The sequence below is a fragment of the Strigops habroptila genome, chromosome 4 (assembly GCF_004027225.2).
Source record: "Strigops habroptila isolate Jane chromosome 4, bStrHab1.2.pri, whole genome shotgun sequence".
Lineage (NCBI taxonomy): Eukaryota > Metazoa > Chordata > Aves > Psittaciformes > Psittacidae > Strigops > Strigops habroptila.
Genome location: NC_046358.1, coordinates 8,902,365 through 8,921,825, shown reverse-complemented (window position 1 = coordinate 8,921,825; position 19,461 = coordinate 8,902,365). Strand labels below are relative to the sequence as shown.

Genomic DNA, 19,461 nt, shown 5'->3' with positions numbered 1-19,461 from the left:
ACTGATTACATTAATATTTCTATCTAAAACTATAGTCTGGAAATTCATGCAGTCATTTTGCACTAAAAGATCAGTGTGTCAATCAATGTGGTTAAAGAAGAGCTGCTTTTTATAGTATTGCTGAATGCAAACCGTTAGTGTGAAAAGACTTTAGAAGTCAAACAGAACTGAGCTTAGAATGTAAATCAAAAAGGAAGTAGTGGTTACTGAATTAATGTACATAATAAACCTGTTGCAATGATAAATTCTGTCATAGTGGTGAGAAATATCATTTGATGCTTGATCTGTAGGTGAAAAGTGAATTGAGAGTAACTTTTCTTCTCTTATATACTTCCTTAGCTCTCATTCCTTTTGTTATTGGCAGTATTCACAAATGAATGTGTTTGTGAATGACAAAATTTGCTATATCAGTGACAGATATTTTGCTCTTTTTATAGCACTGTTTATTTGTAGGCAAATACAACTCTTCATCCTCTGACCTTTTCTGACATGATGCTTATTTAAAGGGTTTGGAAAAAGCCTACAAACTGTCCTTTTTAGATGTAGGAGAAACCTCCATGTTTGGCTGGAGTTGACTGTTGGGAAAAGATCTGTGTGCTTACACATGGGAAGAAATATTAGTAGTCTGATCTCACAGAGGAGGAGAAGAGGACATGTTTCCATGCAAGAGAAGAGATTATGTCCTAATGATTCTCAGGTGATATTGTGAGGTACTTCTGTAGTCATATTCTTCTGAAGAGCCATTAAAGATTACATGAGTGCTTTTGTTATACAGAACAAATCAAACGTCTTGGACAAAATGGTTGTTTTCTCTGCTCTTTTTGACAAAACTGCTTATGCTTGAGAAACACAGCTTTGCAACTCTTTCTGGTTCCCTTCATCTGCCTTTTTCATGCAGTTTGAGAATTACTGTCATCTTAAAAAAGGAGAATGTGACAGGAACGAGTGATTAAAGGAGGAAAAGAGATGGGGCTGGGGAAGATTAGAGATACAAAGTATAAAAGAAGAGATAGGAAGGAATGTGTGTCTGACCCACACTCTTCAGCAGCATCAGGTAGTAACGTCACCTTTGCCTGCTGTTTTCAATACTTGGGAATGTCCACTGATGTGGTGTGACTTGCTCCCTCCACAGGAAAGGTGGTGGTGTGTTGCTGCTGTAATTACTGCCATAGCTCATTCTGGTCATCGTAGTGGTTTCGTTTCTGGGCCATGCATGTGTTCATATGGTCCATGCCATGGCATGGCTGTTTCTTCAGCTAACTTTAATTAAAAAGTGAGAATATAACCAAAAAACCCATCTAAAGAACTTTACTAAGGTTGCTAAGAGAGATATTTTAAAGTTGAGAAATTTCAAAGTTCAAATTTGAGGTGAAGCCTTAATTTACTCCAAATGTATGTGGAGGTGATTTTTTTTTTCTAGTCAGTAATTTTCAGTTTGCTGCCCCAAAATATTTTCTAGTGGAATAGTGTCAATCAGAGTGTGTCCAGGCCTGCATCCTTTGGGCTTTCCTCTCTTAGTTACAGCCTGTGGGCCTCAGAGAGTAGGGTGTGAGCACTGGGGGGGCTGTGGAGAGCCGACCAATAGTAGTATTTTAGTTGCACGATAATGTCTTCATCTTAATTGCATGATCTCCTGACCTCTGCCTCTTTCAGTACACTGTTTCCAATTTGTTCTTGAGTGAAATCAAATTTGGAAAACTAGTTTTCTGTAGGGCTTACTTGTAGCAGAAACTGGAAGAGTAATAGGATGGTTAGAACTTCCTTGATGATGATACAGCATTTTATTTCCTCAATAGACTTGGCTATTTTATTTCCTCTTCACCAGTCAGTACATGATCAGTTAAAAAACACCTAATGATTTATTAATTCATATGTTTTTTATATCTGTAGCAACTGAGCACTTGACAGGTATGTGCCTCAGGTAAAGGAGTGAGTGAGCGAGCAGAGGGAAGGTGGGACTACTCAAAAGTGTTAATCCAAGTAGTCAAACCTGAATTTCAGTATGTGTGCACAAAGGGAGCAAGCTAGCATTGGACAGTCAATCTTAACTTAGAGGTGTGCTTTATTTGGCAGCTTCTCTATTTTTGATAGTTTTGTGTGTAATTTTATACAGTTGGATATAGTATATGTTAAACAGATTTTGACGCAAGGAATAAATTACTTCTCCTAGGAGACACAGAGGGTATGGCATAGGTCTGAAGTTTAGCCTGGTGCAGCTTTTAGAAATAAGAAAAATAATATTCTTGTTTCTCTTGTGAGTGTAATGGATATTTCCTGGCTAATGTAAGGGTTGAGGATATAATCTAGTGTGTTCACCAGAAAGCAGCCAGACTGCTTCAGAGGGTTTTCTCTCTTCCCTTTTTATCTCTGGTTCCCTACTTCCTGTCTTCCCTTGTCTGGGCAACATTTAAATAGAATTAAAAGCTTTGCACAGGAATGCTTGAAACGCTTATGAGTTAGACTGTGTGAGAACCCCTTCTGCACTTCTGGCAGATTTTCAGAAAAGCTTAGCCCTGTATTTCTTGAAGCTATGATGTGATGTGTTCCAACAGTGCAGAAGCTAAACTTGCACCATCTCTTGGGAACACGGCTTAAAAAGTTAGAAGAGCTACAGACTGGGATTCTCTTGTGCTTTGGAAAGAGAGCGGGGTCACATCCCACGTCCCCTCTGAACAAATACAGCGACCAAACTGGGAGAGGAAATTGTTAAAGACATGGTGCGGTATAGGAAAGTTAAAACAAAAACTGAAAACAAGTTACAGAAGGAAACATGTTTAAGAAAGATTCTTGAATTATGGGTTTAATTATGGTAGGAATAATTTACTTCTACTCATCTTAAAGCAGATTTATTAGAAAATAGATGCATGTAATCAAGGAATTCACTTTTTGGTTACGAGTTACCATTTGGTATCTTTCTCAGAACTCACAGCTAAGTGTGATATTTTTCTTTTTTAAGTGTTATTCAAGTATTGGATAAATTTGGATTCAATTTTCACTTGCTTTTTATAATGTGGTGTCTTTCTGCCCTGGGTGAGTGTAATTGTTATTAAAAAAAATTGTTGCTAGGTAGTTGAAAAATTTGAAAGCCTCAATTAAAATAAAAAAGCAGTCAGCTCATTTGTTTTCCTTTTGTTCCTCAGCACTCTGCACATGTGAAATAAATATGTGCCTATGAATTTGAGTGCATGTATGTGTACAGAATACATATGTGTTCAATGCATGTGTATTGTAAAGTTTTTGTGACCAATATGGTGATGAGAGTGCTGCTTACTGCTCAAGTAATAAATTGCTGTTCTTGATCTAGAATTTTTGTTAGAATTGGACTTTAAGTGGTTCCCTTCACTGCAGGGATGAATCTTCATTTTCAGTTACTTAAGGATGGGTTGAATGCTTTGTGATTCAAGAAATCTGATTAGACTGGTCAACCTGTACTTATAAAATGGGGATATTCTAGGATGATTTGAGGACTAATTTGTTCTCCTGCTTGGCCACATTATCCAGGGCTTCTCTTTTCCATCAGTGTCTACCATGAATTTTCTTCCATAATTTTGAGTTCCTGGATCACCATGATAAATGAAGTAAAGGACTACCTAAGGGTAATGCAAAGGAAGATTGATGGCAAAATATCAGTAGATGGTTTTTTTCTGCAAAAATAATTTTTTTGGCATAAATCAATGTTGTGTCTGAAAGGACATTGTCTTTAGGAGCCTCAATGATAAATCAATGTTGTGCCTGAAAGGACATTGTCTTTAGGAGCCTCAATGTCTGATTTGCAATGAGGAAAAACAAAAGGTATTTCAAAATAATGGGAATAATGTGAAAGAAGGAATATTCAGACTTGAAGGACAGAAATAGAACAATTGGAGAGAACTGTTCAGAGAACCAGAGTAGTTGCAAGTAAGATCAGGAACTTAAGAAAAGTAAGAACCTCAAGTCAAAACACAACTACTATCATTAATTGTTTTACAAACATGAAATTGCGTTTTAGTCTGGTTTCCTAAGGATACTAAGCTTATATATTCAGTTGAGCTTCTTTTCCATCAGTCACTATGGAACCCTGATGACCAGTTTCAACAAAATTTTACTGAAAGATACCAGTTTCAGAGATCATTAAGTTGCTGCACATTCTGTGACTATCGGCAGGCTAAGGAGTGAATCCCAGACTTATTTCCCAGCTAAGACGGGGAAACCCGCTGCTACTGCTTTTCCCATTTGTCGGCAGCTTAACAGACATGAAGATTTGTATATTGGCCTGTTGGCAAGCATGTAGTTGAAAATTAATTAGTGCATGGGTTGCTCTACAGTAGCAGAGCACTTGCCAACTCTTGCCTCAGAGTGTTTTAGTAGAAGACTTCAAGGGAACAGAGGTTACTGTGGTGGGTATTGAAAGGAAAACAGCAGAGAAATTTTTGGGAAACCATGGTTTCTTGGGTTTTATTACTTGCAGAACTGACTTCTGATGTGATAAAGAAATTTGGGTTCACAGAAGAAGTGCTTAATCCTATTTTCTTTATGTTTATTTATTCATTTGTATTTCTCCATGGGTGTACTTTTCTTGCAGTGGTGCGATGAAAGATTCAACTTCCAAGCAACGTTTTTACAGTGCTTGGCAAAACATGTGCCAAATATTTACTCAGCTGAAATGGACCCCTTGCTGGAGAAACAAGAAGAAATGGTCCAGGCAGCAATATTATACCCCTTGGAATGTTATTTGTTTGGGGAAGACCCAGATATATTCCTGGAGAAACTACAACAGAGTGGAACTTCCCAGCTCTGTGGGAAGGTGTTCAAAGGAGGGGAGACAACGTACTCTTGCAGGTAAGAATGAAGGTATGTTATCATGAATGTTCCCATGTGAGATCATGCAGCAAAGTGGTTTAATAAAATCAGTTGTGGTGCACACTAGTCATTGCTTGTGCTATGGTATGTCTTTGCTTAACTGACAGTGGCATTTGCTTCACATTTCAGACCATGTTAGAGTGAGGAAAATTGTGTATGAAAAGCAGGCTCATGTAGAGAAATAGGGAACGAAATAGAAAGAATACTAAAGGTACTGAAATTGGTTAAAAATATTGGATAAGGTATCAATATGGAGTCTGTACCTGAATTGAGGAAAAGCAGGCATAAAGATCTGTACACTGTATAGTACTCACCCTTTCAAAGTCTGAAACAGAATCCAGCACTTCTGAGCATCATCAGTCCTCTGCTCAAGCAGTAGTTGTGTGACCAATGGTCATTTTTTTCACCTTCTTTCTCATCCTGGACTATATTAAAGATGGCAGCACATTGATTTGATAGAATTAATTTTATTAAATTAATACAACTATATTAATATGAATAGTATGAATAAAAATATTAAAAAGCCAGAAGTCTTTCTGGTAGGTGTAAAGTTTGCAACTGTGCTGGCATATTTTATTGTAGTTTTCAGTTTATTTTAAAAGCCTAGAAAATTTCATCAGAAATACCCAAAGAATATTATTAAGGAAAAAAGAATATTATTATGGCTAAAAAAGCTCTTGTAGACTTTTTTTATGAATTACACTGTTACATTTTAATCAATTTCTTCCTTTTCAGCTTTTTCTAGGAGTAAGTTAGTGTTGCTTGTGAAAGGAGAATGGTCTTTGAAGAAGTTCTTATGTGTTTGCTAGAAATTGTGTAGTGAATGTGGCATTGGGTTGTGCGAAGGAAAAGGGTGGTCATGGCAGTTTAGTGCTGCTGTAACAGGAATAATTCTGTTCCTACCTCTGCTGAGTTCTTGTATGATAGCAGGCAAAAAGACAAAGCTGTGTATCTCGGAGGTGGTCTCACTGTCTTCTGTTTTTTTGAGTTGCTGTCATGCAAAAATGTGGTGGTATTTATACAAAATATGATACTACTGCAACTGAAGCTAAATATACATTTGCTTTAGGCTTCTAAAATGTTAAAAATAATAGATGCTCTGAAAATACGCAGAATGTTTCAGAATCTAAATGTCTTGAATTCTGCATTCAAATCTAGCAGACACTTCTGGTTTTATTTCTTTTAACTCACCTTGTGGTAGATTTATGATAATGTTAGAGAAGTACTAAATTATATTGTAACTGTTATTATCTAAAGGTTTGAAAGGAAAGTAATTCTGTAATCAGAAATACCATACTATTTTAGGTGTATTGTGAATGAGGTTTGAATTAGATGTTGAACAATGCTGTAAAACAAAAAACTTGCTATGTTGTCATTAAACATGTCATCCACATTTTGCATAGAATGAAACAGCATTTAAAGAAAAAAGAGTGACCATATCTTAGGGAATAAGGGCAATATAAAAAAACATATGTGTGTGTAACAGAGATAAAAATGGAACTAGGTTGCCCATGAATGTAATTCTGGATTTTCAGGTATTATTTGAATACCTGAAACTGAAACTGTTTCATGACTGACACTGTTGATATCAAATTTCAAAATATATATTCTTTGGCTCATTTTGAAAAGAAATTCTTAGATTTTAACTTCTAACTTTTAAAAGTTAGAAATGTATCTTAGCAGAAGTGTAGTAAAAGTTTCATTAGCAGACTGGCTACAATTGTGGGAAACAATGATAAAGATTATTTCAAAGTCATCCTGGCTTTTAATAACTGCTTCTTCTTAGCAAAAGCAGAAATATGGTAGTAACAAGTTTTGAAAGTGGAAATCAAACATGTTTCTGATAGAATCTGATATAACGTGCTGGAGTACATGGTTCAAGGGTAACAAGATTGGCTTTCATCTGCTTTCTGTGATGTGGAGTAGCCAAATGTTTTTATAATTTGAATCTGTTGTTAATCTCAGAGCAGCATTTTCTTTTGTGCATGGAAATTCCATGTGCTTGCTTTAGAACATTTTCCAGTTACCGTTTTTGTTGCAGAGACTGTGCAGTTGATCCAACTTGTGTACTCTGTATGGACTGCTTCCAGAACAGCATTCACAAGAACCACCGGTACAAGGTAGAAAAATATTGTGTTAAGAAATTGTACTTGTAGCTTTAGCAAAGATTATTTTTTTTAATATATAATAAACTGCATACAAACCATTAGTAATTTTTATATTAAAAAAAATTTGGGATTTACTACTTATTTTTTTCTCTCGCATGTTTCTAACTGCGTAAAACTTCTTTGAAGAAACTTTCTAATTCAAGAACCAAAGGGTAAGGGAGTGTTTGTGAATACATACATTGTTATTCTCTTTGGCAATATCACAGAAGCGTATGTCAGAGCAAAAAGCTGTGACTGAAAATGACAGCCCAGTCCTGTCCTGAGTCCCAGTCAGTACTGTTTGGAAATTTAGAATGGGTGTGTGTGTATACAAGGGCCTTCACTTCAGCACTTATGTCTCTGATGCAGTCTCTACATTTCCACTCTGTTCCTCCATTTAGATTCGCATAAACTACTTTGTACTTAGTGTGGACTATGATAAAGTTAAAACAAATGTTAAGCAGTATTTGTTTTGTTTTATTGATGGGATTGTTCTAGGAAAGATCATATCTTTCTGGTATCTTTTTGATCCTGTTTAAGCTAAATCTGTTATCTTTGAGAGCTTCCCATGCTTTAATTAAAAAAGAATAATTTAAATAGTTCTTAGCTGTCTTGCTGCCTAAAGTGTAATCTACTGTTTCCTTCCCAGGCCCCATTTTTTGCTTGCCCTCTTCTTTGAGGACTCTAATCTCAGCAGGCTTGGAAGCAGAAATAGAAAACAATATATGAAGTGTGTGTACAGAAACATTATGTATTCAACTTAATTATCTTTCATGACCAAAAAGCAGGCCAGCTTTTTTTGCAGTTATTCCTTCTATTCATTGAGATGACATCCATTGAAGAGATTTATCTTGTATTATGAATTGGTCATGAATCCCCTTTAAGTAGGTATGTTTCAATGAGAGTTTGGAAGAAAGTCCTAGCAATATCGAAATTAACTTGGACTAAAATACTATTTTCAGTATTCTGCCCCTCTGTACAAGCCTTTGCATACTGATCTGAAAATGTGTTGTAGATATTTATTCAAAGACTTACAAACCTACTCGGATAATGCAAATATAACTTCTATATACAGATGAATACACACACACAATTTACAGAGAGGCAAGATGAAAGCCAAGGAAAATAGACAGTAATGATTAGAGAGCAGTTTGGAATCACAGCTGGGCTGAAAAGCTGTTGTACTTTCCCTGTTTTTCAGTAACTTCAGGCAAAATATCAGCCATGGAAATATATAGTCGTATGGGAGCAGATTTGCTGCATTTACATTTTAAAGATGCAATGTAAAGAATGCAGATTATGCTCTTTAATGATTCATAGAATAATTTAGGTTGGAAAGGACCTAAGGAGGTCACCTAGTCCAATCACTTGCTCAAACCATGTCTAATTAGATCAGGTTATTTTAAAACGTTTCAAGTAAATAACAATGTTGAATGTCTTTTTGTTGGGTCATACGGTGTTTTTGTAATTGTTTTAGGACTGGGGATTTAGAGTAAGATAAGGAATTATTTTTGCCACAATGAAGGGTCAGAATTTGTACTTTTCTGAAAGTGTAATGCAAAGTTTAAGTTGCAATGATTTATTTAGATGCTAATTATATCTTATTTTCTTTGGTTAGCAGTGGAGGTGCTACAAAAAGTTGAATATACACATCCTTGTTTAGGTTATTTTCAAACTCTACCAAGGAATTTGTAAAGGAAGCATTAAGCACTTTTGCTATAATTTTGCTAATAAAAGCAGAAATTATTATTTTGCTGTTCATGAAGCACTTATTCATCAGTCATAGGCTTTTTCACCTCCTTTCTAGTTAAATTTGGTTTAGATTTGCATATTCAATACATGTTTTTTACAGATGCATAGCTCCACTGGAGGTGGATTTTGTGACTGTGGGGATACAGAGGCATGGAAGGCTGGACCACTGTGTACTAAACATGAGCCTGGAGCATCAGGTTCTGCAAAAGAAGTAAGAATATTGTTTAAAGTGAAAGAATAAATATTATAAATATTGCCTTCTTTTAAAAAAGTGCTTATTCCTGTACAGGAGAGTACGTGTATTGTATAATTCTTGTGGCAGGTCCAATTGAGTTGAATCAAGATTTCCTTAGTTGAGGTGTGTGTTCAATATAAATTGAACACCCTTTGTCTCCAAACAAAAGGCAAAACCAATAGAACATTTCCAGCTACCTGTCTGGTGCATTTCTGTCTTTGATTCGGAATTAAAATTGCAGTCTCTTGCTCTTTTCTTTGCTATCTGTATTACTCCATTCTTATTTACAAGTAATTGTTTTCCCAGTGTTTTAGATATAGTAATTGAGTTTGATAATATTTTCTCTTTTTCACATTACTGTATTGAACAATGTTTTTTTGTTAGTTGCTTCTGGTATGTGATCTGTCCCTATGACTAAAACAAGTCCCTATGCTTTAAAAATAAACACTAACCTCTTATGCTAGGGTGTCTCATGCTTATTATACCTCATAAAGCAGCATATTAATGAGAAATATGCCATTTATAAGTAGTTCTCAAACAGAATGTGGGCAGATTGGTTGCTTCAGGTACATTTATTTTTTTTAGGAGTCCTACTTCCTGAAATAATCAGGACAAAAAGCCTCTTAGCATTTGTCATTGCAAATAGGCCCCTAATTCCACCTGGTTTTATTGCAAAAGTAGTGTTCTATTTGATCTGGTGAAAAATCAAATGGAAAAGGAATAAAGAGCACTGGTCTTAGAGAAAAATGAGACAAAGCTTTCCTTCACTTGTTCATCCTTCAAAAAAACATGAATCTTAATGGATTTCAAAGAGAAAAGTAGCTGAAGCTCCAAGAATGGTCATCTGATTACCAGTTGGAGCTTGTCACTGTAATGTTCACCTACTTCAGTAAAGTCTATTGTGCTGAGCTGTACTTACCCCTGAGTACTGAGCTATCTGATATATGTGGCTGATACCTACATATTATTCATGAAAACCTGTAATCAAAAAAGACAGATTGCCAGAATTTCGATGTTAGAATACCCCAAGATAGCTACCCCAAGACAGTTGATTTTACTTCTGTCACCATTACTACATATGTGTTCAATACTTTTTTCAGCATGTTCTAGAGGTGTTCCAAGAATAAGAACCTAGCACAGTTCCTTTCTGGGAAGTATTCATTTTTGTCCTTCCATTCTGAAGGTAAATAGGATTTTTTTGCCGTGCTAGATTCCTGGTACTGTTGATAAAGGATGTACAGAAAGGTAGAGAACTCTTGTGTCTACCAGCTTCAAAGCCACACTTAGATACTATGGAAAATCTATGCTATAAGGTACTCGATATTGGATTTCTAGCTGATCAATGAGACGTCCTTATATCATGAAGAGAATTTAGCAATGGTCTTAAGACAAAATGTTGATGTCTCAGTTGAGAATTAAGTGTTCTTCCACAGATACCTGGATGAACATGGACCTATGAGGCACATAAAGAACTTTACCAAAGAGATTCTAAACAAAATAGACGGGTCTCCCTGGTTTAAAGTTTAGGTCTCTGTACAAGATCTGTGAGCAGTTGCTTCGGCACATAACTTTTGAGAATAATAGTAGGTTTTGGTTCCAACAACTCTGACCAGAGTCCTTAAAATGGTTTACAAAATGTTTACTTCCCACTGGGGAACCTGTTTCACTGCAAGGTATAGATTTTGATCTCATAGATCTGGTATTTGCACCTGTGATAGCATATTCGGCTTTTTATCTCTCTTTCCTTTAGAGCAGCTTTTTCACAAAAAATAATCAAAAAACAAATATTAGAAAAAACACCAAAACCTTTATCAATCTTACCAGAAGACTGTTTCACTCTTGTTAAATTCACTGTCCAAGTCTTGTGGGCTTTTTTCAAAACCATATTTAAACAAAGCTTGAGAGCTTTCAGAGTCCACAGCATTCTGTTTCTGCTTGGAATGAGATAACGCTCAGAATATTCTTCAGGCCATTTGTATCCAACAGAGATAAGGTTAAAGCATAGATCAGTAATGACAGCAGCTAACGCAGTGTCTGTTGGCTTTAGGTTGTGAACTATAATCATACCTATGATGATAAGGAAACAGGGAACCTCTCATGCTGCTTTGAGTATTATTTCTCTTCCAATCTCTGATAAGGTCTTTGGTTGGGATGCAGTGAATTAGTTTGACCATCACTTCTGTCATGGAGTTGTGCAAGTCTAAAGCTGTTATAACTGCTGTCACATAAACTGGAATGTACTCCTACAGTGAGTGTTACCTGAGAGTTGTGAATGCTAGAAAACATATAATTAGACATTTACTTGGATTTCAAGGAGAAGAGTTATTTTTATAATAGTTTTTTGTTGCCAGTATATGTAGTTATTATGCAGACAGCTCACATAGACTCTCTAGTAAAGGGCAGAAGTACAACCTCTAGAATAATGAAATGCATCAGTATATTAATAATACTATATGTAACTATTTAACAGATTGCATTGCATGACTACCTTCCTTTTTAATAAAAGACTTGTCTGTCAGGGATTTTTCATGATGAAGAGGCTCATGGATGTTTGGGTTACCTCATAATTTGTTCTCTGTTTTGGGAATCAAGGACATCCATAATGTAGGAATTTTCTGAGCATATAGTGCTTATTCAAGGAAATAAATTGCAAAATGCTTTAGGAACATCTTGCCTATTTCTTTTCCACCACATTTTCTGATAGTATAGGAGTTTATCTCATGCTTGTCAAACAGAAGTGTTCTTTTCTGGATGATCCTGACCAGTATTCCTTTAATTACTCTGAATGCAGAGGATATATCGTGCTAGGGTGTTTATAAGCTTTCTCTGAACAGGTAGGAGCAAATAAGAAGAGGCATATGTTTACGCTATGTTTGTCTGCAATGCATATATCTATTCTGCATACATATACATATATGTATTTTGCAATGCAAAATGTGGTAAAAATGTGCTTAGGAACTGGCTGCTATTTTTAAAAGGTAGATTAAGTTTAAAGTGATCTACAGAATGACCTCTTTTTCAAAATGAGCCCTTAGTAAAGGACAGGTTTGAATCTACAACATTTAAGGTAAGCACCAGATTTTTCAGCATTTCTGAGATAATACAAGGTAAGCATTACTATGAGGAGATTTACAATCTACAAAACTTGTTGGTATATATGTATAATGGGGCTCAAAAAAGCAATCCTTCATTTTTAGAATCCTCGCTCCAGGCTTTTAGGAGTCATCCATTCCCTAATTGATTCCAAATTAATGTCTTCACTATACCAGAAATATAAAAACCTTTTTGCCCAAATGTATCCTTAAAAACGTAACTTTATGAGTTTGTGTCTAAGATGAGGTAAAAATACTGCCACATTTGTTTAAAGAAAATAAAAATAAGAAATTGGTTGTTAGTTATTTTTAAACTTTGATATCTGCACATACTTTGTTCATTCTTCCATAATTTTGTTTTTTGAAGCTTTACCTGAAGCTTAAGTAATTACACATTTTTGGGCATGGTTTTGAGGCAATTTTATTTTTACCCTTGCAATTTACATTAGACGTATTTTAATTTCATTTTACTGTGAGTTCTGTTAATGTGGATAGCATTGGAGGTCGCATTGCATCATTGAACTTTTCACTACTTGTATGAGTAATTCCCATTTTTAATAGTTTATAAATCCTTTGATGTGGTTTCCTTTGATTTCTTCTACACACTGAAGGAGAGCAGCATGTCTTACTACAAGGATCTCGTTTGGAGTATCTCTGTGCACAGCTCTGTTTTCCTCCAGCTCTATAATATTTGCTTAATATATGTTAATGCTTAAAAAACCAAACTATAAAGAAATATTGGAAAAATAAATTAGTACATTTTCAACTTGGTTCAATTAGATTATTCTTAGCAGTATAGTTTTTTTTTCATTTTGCTCCAAACTTTAAGGTGATCATAGCTTTGCCAGTCTGGGAAAATAATAATTACCCCAGACATTTACATTCTTTAATACCAAGATCTACCATGAGCTTATCCAAAATTATGTATGTACACGCAGTGATGTTTGTGAACCATGATTTCATTGGCAGACATTTTAGATTGTATGTTTGAATCCAGATTATTCTTCTAATGCTTATGAGGTCATTAAACAGTTGTTCAGAGCTTTGGAAGCAATTGGTCATGTTACGCATTTTTGCTTCTATTTCACTATGTTTTTAGCAGTTCTGTCGTGTGCACACAACATGATTTTATTTGGTGCTGGGCTTTTTTTAAGCAGTTTTCTTCATAAATGGATAAATGTGACTATAGTTGATTTCCCCCTCCCCCCCAAAAAAAACCCCAACCCATGATTCTTGGCTGTATTAAACACATTGCTCTTTCTGTTCTTTTATATTTAATGTATGCCAGATTGTGCATTGCAGAGGTGAGTGCTCTTAGTACTTTGGGACTAAAGGTCACATGTGAAAACTTTATTCTTAGAAAGCATCTTTGTTTCTCATCTTCTCACACTCTGGCAAACACACACATATTGAGATTTTGTAGGCAGTTTGGGTGATCCTAAAATCATAGGAAACTTTGTGTAAATACTCTAGAAAAATACAAACCTCTGTTTCTGTGTCCTATTTGTATATGGAATTATTGGGTTTGGTTGCATTAACATTCGTAACATTATGTACCATTTATATACGCACATGCTGAAGGGAAGGTGGTACGTGGAAAAGGTCATCAGGGTCTTTGGATTAAAACCCTCTTTTAACAAAATGTTGTTGCAGTGTATCTATGTCTTGTACCTCAATATTGATTGCTTCATTCTGAAGTGAAGATTTCTAATCATTTTCTTTGCTTATAACCTTATTTTCTCTCCTGCTTAAATGCTTATGGAAAGAATTAATAATGTTATATGATGTAGACAATTCACTTAATGAGCTTTATCTGTGTGGATGGGAAATATGTCAGTTCACAGGGATATTTTGAATGGTTTCTAGATCTGCAATGGGATCTCTGAAAAGAACAGAGTTAGGTTTTCTTGGATGATTCTGTTCAAGGAGTGTCAAAATGTTTGATGTCTGATGTAATACACAGAAGAGCAAGAGATACAGGGGAAGAATTTTGGTCTGGACTGCAAACTTTCAATATCTTCAGGTGTATAGAAAGCTGTTAACCAGCTTGCTTTAACTTCAGTTTAAAAAAAAAAGTTGACGTTTCCTAACACATTTAATGAGACCTTTCATAGTCTATTCCTAGATAAAAACTGGATGCGTAAAAAAAGGTAGGTGGAACTGTTGGAATACTAGTGAGAGCCCTCAGGACGAAATAATTTTCAAGAGAAGAAATTAGGTGAAATAAATTTGCTTGAAATCATGCGAAGACTGATTTCCTGAAACAAATACAGTAATAAGGTGTTCTGCCAACCCTCTTTCCATTTCTAAAATTTCTTTTCCATATGAATATCTTCTGTTTTACAGAATTCTGAATGTCAGTTGAATGAAGAAATTATGGAGCACTCTAGGAGAGTGTTTCCCTCTGTGATAAAATACATTGTAGATATGCTTATATGGGAAGAAGAGAAGGAACTGCCTCCGGAGCTCACAACTAGGTGGGAGTATTTCCAACTTTCTCTTTAAGGCATTAGAAACTTTGGTAATAATTTTCCCTGTGTTATTGTTACATATATGTAAGCATATTATTGCCCAAATCCCTGTAAACAGCACTGTAGCGTTTTTGACCTATGGTTATATAGAGAAAAGCTTTTGATACTTCATGGAAAAAGTAGTGTGTGACTGTACTGCATGAGTTGCTGAGGGGAGCTGCTCTGAAGCTGGCCTGATCCACATCAGACTCACAAATCTTGGTGCACAGTGTTGGTTCCCTGTTTCCTGAGACAGGGAAATACCAGGACAGTGGAGAGACCTGCCAGTAGCTGGCAGCTCTCGTCAGAGATGCTGACAAGGCCTGGGCATTGCCAGAGCAACTGCAACCACCCTTATGCCTATAAAAAGCAGCTTAGCAGTGACCAGAGTGTGGTGGATTAGCCAGGGCATGGTGTGGAGTTTGTGTGGCAAGGCATGCAGGAAGGGTGTAGTCACCCTACCAGCTCAAGAGGTGAGTTCAGAAGGTGGTCATCACCTACTCAGAAAGGGGTTAGCTATGGTATCCACCTGGCAGAAAGCTATATCCCCTGCACTCACCAGAATGGATGTGGCAACCCAGACAGAGCTCCCACAAAAAGCCAAAGCCATCCAGTTCTCAGGCAGCGTAGAGTGCCAGAGCCTGTCACTGGTAACGGATGGCAGTAGTGAGAGCAGCTGTGTGAGGTGTTACCAGGTGGATGATCTGCTCAGCCTGGTGGCAGAGTCACAAGAGGAAGTTGAAAGGTTAAGGAGCATCAGGAACTCTGAGAAAAAGGTAGACTGGTGGAACCATGCTCTGCCTTCCCTGAGACAGCTACCAGAAAAAAACCTCAAGATCCTGTATCTTCCCCCTGTCAGGCTGAAGGCAGTAGATTAAAGGAAAGGAGTGAATAGAGGCAAGTCCACATTCATGGTGGCAGGTGAACACTCTCCTTGCCTACCTTGCCTTCCCAGGTGCCTCTGTACAATAGATATTAGGCTCTGGATGTGGAAGGACAGTCAATTGATGATGTGAATAACAGTCTGTTTACACCAGAGGTGTTGCCAAGGTCAGAAAGGCCTACCCCTCATCTCATGACTACCTCCATGAGGAAGAAAAGATGGGCTATAGTTATAGGTGGCTCCTTTCTGAAGGAAACAGGTTAAAATCTCCTTTGTACTTGATGCATGGTTTCTGTGTCTTTTTCTGACATAGGTGGTGAGGGGGAGTGTCTTTAACATGAAAAATATGCTTAGTTTTCTTTAATTTTTTTGTATTTGACATTTCTCTCAAGCTATCAAGTGAGCTGTGGCTTGTATTGGGTAGGACACTACTTACAGTTTTATTTTTATTTGCATGATGATCTGTTGGCTTTTTCCCAGTAGGGAGAAGGTAGACAGCTACTACTGTGTCCTTTTCAATGATGAACATCATTCTTATGATCACGTCATCTATAGCCTGCAAAGGGCACTTGGCTGCGAACTCGGTGAAGCCCAGTTGCATACTACTGCCATAGATAAAGAGGTTAGTGCTTTTTTGTTATGGGAGACAGTCACTCTTTAATCATTAAGAAGTGCTACTATAGTCTCTTGGACATGGATAGAATCTTTATTGCTGGGATGCTGGAGCTTGAAGAGAGAGAAATGTTGCAGAGTAACTTAATCAGCGCTTGCTTCAAGAAAGTTTTTAAACTATTGATTTTTTTCTTCAGGACAGAACTCCAGTTTCTTGAGAAAGGGAAAAGCTGATTTACCTGAAGTTGCTCTGTTCATGTTTGGCATATTTTTTCTGCCCTTTTTTTCATGGCTGAGATAAATGTTTTATTTGTCTGAAAAATACGCAAGTCAGCAATATGCATATTCAGTTAAATTTCATTAGAAATGTACCTAATGTTTTGCAAGAGTTAGTACTTATTCTGGCTCAGACTTAATTTCAAAATCTTAAAATTTCAAATTAAGCAAATGAAACCAGGAAGAATCCATGAAGGAATATGGGTGAACCTGGACTCGCTCCAACAGCTCCATGTCCTTTTTATGTTAAGGACACCAGAACTGTACACAATACTCCAAGTGAGGTCTCACGAGAGCAGAGTAGAGGGGCAGGATCACCTCCTTTGACCTGCTGGTCACGCTTCTTTTGATGCAGCCCAGGATACGGTTGGCTTTCTGGGCTGCAAGCACACACTGCCGGCTCATGTTAAGCTTCTCGTCAACCAACACCCCCAAGTCCTTCTCTGCAGGGCTGCTCTGAATCTCTTCTCTGCCCAACCTGTAGCAGTGCCTGGGATTGCCCCGACCCAGGTGTAGGACCTTACACTTGGCTTGGTTAAACTTCATAAGGTTGGCATTGGCCCACCTCACAAGCGTGTCAAGGTCCCTCTGGATGGCATCCCTTCCCTCCAGCGTATCAACCGAACCACACAGCTTGGTGTCGTCGGCAAACTTGCTGAGGGCGCACTCAATCCCACTGGCCATGTCACCGACAAAGATGTTGAACAGGACCGGTCCCAACACCGATCCCTGAGGGACACCACTCGTTACAGGTTTCCAACTGGACATTGAGCCATTTATCACAACTCTTTGCGTGCGGCCATCGAGCCAGTTTTTTATCCACCGAGTGGTCCATCTATCAAATTGATGTCTCTCCAATTTAGAGACAAGGATGTCGTGCGGGACAGTGTCGAACGCTTTGCCCAAGTCCAGGTAGATGACATCAACTGCTCTGCCCCTGTCCATCAGTTCCGTGGCTCCATCATAGAAGGCCACCAAATTGGTCAGGCAGGATTTCCCCTTAGTGAAGCCATGTTGGTGGTAGGACAAGGGGTGATGGGTTCAAACTTAAACAGGGGATAGATTAGATATAAGGAAGAAGTTCTTTACAGTGAGGGTGGTGAAGCACTGGAATGGGTTGCCCAGGGAGGTTGTGGATGCTCCATCCCTGGCGGTGTTCAAGGCCAGGCTGGACAGAGCCTTGAACCACGTGGTTTAGGGCAAGGTGTCCCTGCTCATGGCAGGGGGGTTGGAACTAGATGGTCTTAAGGTCCTTTCCAACCCTTACGATTCTATGATTCTATGATTCTATGATTCTAACCTGACAATTTTACTACTTAATTTTTCACACTGATGTCCCATGTAAAGATCTTACACCAGTAATGTAATTTTCTACTGGGGTGGGGGAAGGGAGCATGATCAGTGTTTGAATCATCTTGATTGCAACCATGTGTTTTTTTACTTTATGAAAGTACAAAACTTACATGTTTTTATACAGAAAAACTTTGCCTATAGTTGTATATGTATTTGTTGAATATGTATATTAAAAACATTAATATTAGAATCCCTTTTTAATCTGTACAAACTATGTTTTCTTGTTTGTTTCTCTTCATTCAGTAATGATATTTTGGTTGTTGTATTTAATTAGCAGTGTCAGTCTTACGTAATTATAAGTCTTGTCCTGCAGTTGCAGGTTTTGCAAAATAGGTATATACATGCATTCTTACAGAGTAACTTTCCAAAGTTTCCATTATGAAGGTTCATTTTGATTGAAACCTAGATTTTAGATCCGGAGTTGACCAGACTTTGTTTTACAAACCATCTTCTACAGCACGTAACTAGGTTATGTTGTTGTAATTATAACAGTTCCACAACATGCAGCTACTTCCTCTCTTCTTGTGTGAAGTTCTGCTCTGTGGAGAGCTTGTTTTGGAAGCCCATGCCTCTGATTTCCTTTAAGGAGAATTCGAAGTCTTAAGTTGGACCTGTTCTTGGCTTTACTGGAAGAGCCATCAAACCCACACTTATTATATACCTTAGTATTTCATACAAAGAAGAAATAGTAAGAAAGACAGCAGAAAAGCAATTCAGGAGGAGTGTATTTTGTGTTGGGAAGTTGATGTGGTTTGTATTGAAAGTATTCTGCAGAAACCCCTCTCATCTGTTTTAATGTGTACATGAATTTTCTTTATCTAATAGTATTAAGATACCCAGACTTTACTTTGTTGTTCTGTGGTTAATTTAAAATACCTTTTTCCTAAAGATAAGTATGTTAATTGTAATTTGCTTCTAAATGTCTAAAAGCACCATGAGTGATGTTGGTCCCTGTTTCTCTTTTACATATAAAAGACATAGAAAGGATCAGGCTTGTGATATTTTGCTTTTGTTTTATATTGGTCTCATGCTCAATGTTTTCTCTAAACAGGGTCGCAGGGCTGTTAAGGCAGGGCATTATGCCTCTTGTCAGGAAGCAAAAGAAGAAATCAAGGTAACTTCCCAAAATATTTATCTCATTTAAAAAACAAATGCATTTACCCCACCATCTTTGGTATAGTTCGGTATCTTCAGAAATAGCGTCAAACTGATTTTTTTATTTGCTTGGGAGAGGTAATGGGTGGTGAAGGCAAATATGAAAATACATGTTATCTTTATTTTATATCTACTAATATTTACCTGACTCCTAGAGGCATTCTGAAAATGTTTCTCAACGACCACTTCATGTGGAGGTTCTGCATGCTGATGTTATGGCTCACCAGAAGTTTGCCTTACGCCTGGGTTCTTGGCTGAACAAACTCATGAGCTACTCAAGTAAGCAGAGCTGATTTTTGTTACAATAATGCTATGTTGTTATTTGAATGACTAATTGTCACAAAAATATCTTTAGCTGTGTTATATATGATATTCTCTTATTAAAATACTTTCATGTTCCTCCTAATTAGTAAATAAATAATACAGCAATATGGGTGGTTATACCCATCAGTGTGGTTATGAATAGCAGTAGTTTTCTGTTCCTTCATGCTAAAATAGAGGTCTTTCTCTGCTTGAGCTCTCTCTTCTAGAAGTTTTATTATCCTTAGTTTCAGCATCACGTGCCCTATTTCAGTGACTTCTTTGCTCTCCTTAGTGCTGGTGGAAA

At 37.0% G+C, this 19,461-nt stretch overlaps 1 protein-coding gene across 6 annotated transcripts in view; it reads left to right on the top strand.

Annotated features, from left to right (window-relative positions):
- The window catches only part of UBR1 (ubiquitin protein ligase E3 component n-recognin 1), a 69,714-nt gene that overhangs the window by 6,439 nt on the left and 43,814 nt on the right, over positions 1 to 19,461 (top strand). For 3 of the 6 annotated variants that reach the window (XR_003990812.1, XM_030481443.2, XM_030481445.1), the window contains exons 2-8: positions 4,562 to 4,818; positions 6,881 to 6,959; positions 8,839 to 8,949; positions 14,412 to 14,542; positions 15,939 to 16,080; positions 18,751 to 18,813; positions 19,010 to 19,133. Coding sequence is in view for 5 of the 6 variants with exons in the window: in XM_030481443.2 (XP_030337303.1) it covers positions 4,562 to 4,818; positions 6,881 to 6,959; positions 8,839 to 8,949; positions 14,412 to 14,542; positions 15,939 to 16,080; positions 18,751 to 18,813; positions 19,010 to 19,133 (907 nt within the window). In the remaining variant the exon portion in view is untranslated. Of the gene's footprint in view, positions 1 to 4,561; positions 4,819 to 6,880; positions 6,960 to 8,838; positions 8,950 to 14,411; positions 14,543 to 15,938; positions 16,081 to 18,750; positions 18,814 to 19,009; positions 19,134 to 19,461 lie in introns of those variants that run through there. The other 3 variants (XM_030481448.1, XM_030481444.2, XM_030481447.2) reach the window with 2 other exon arrangements.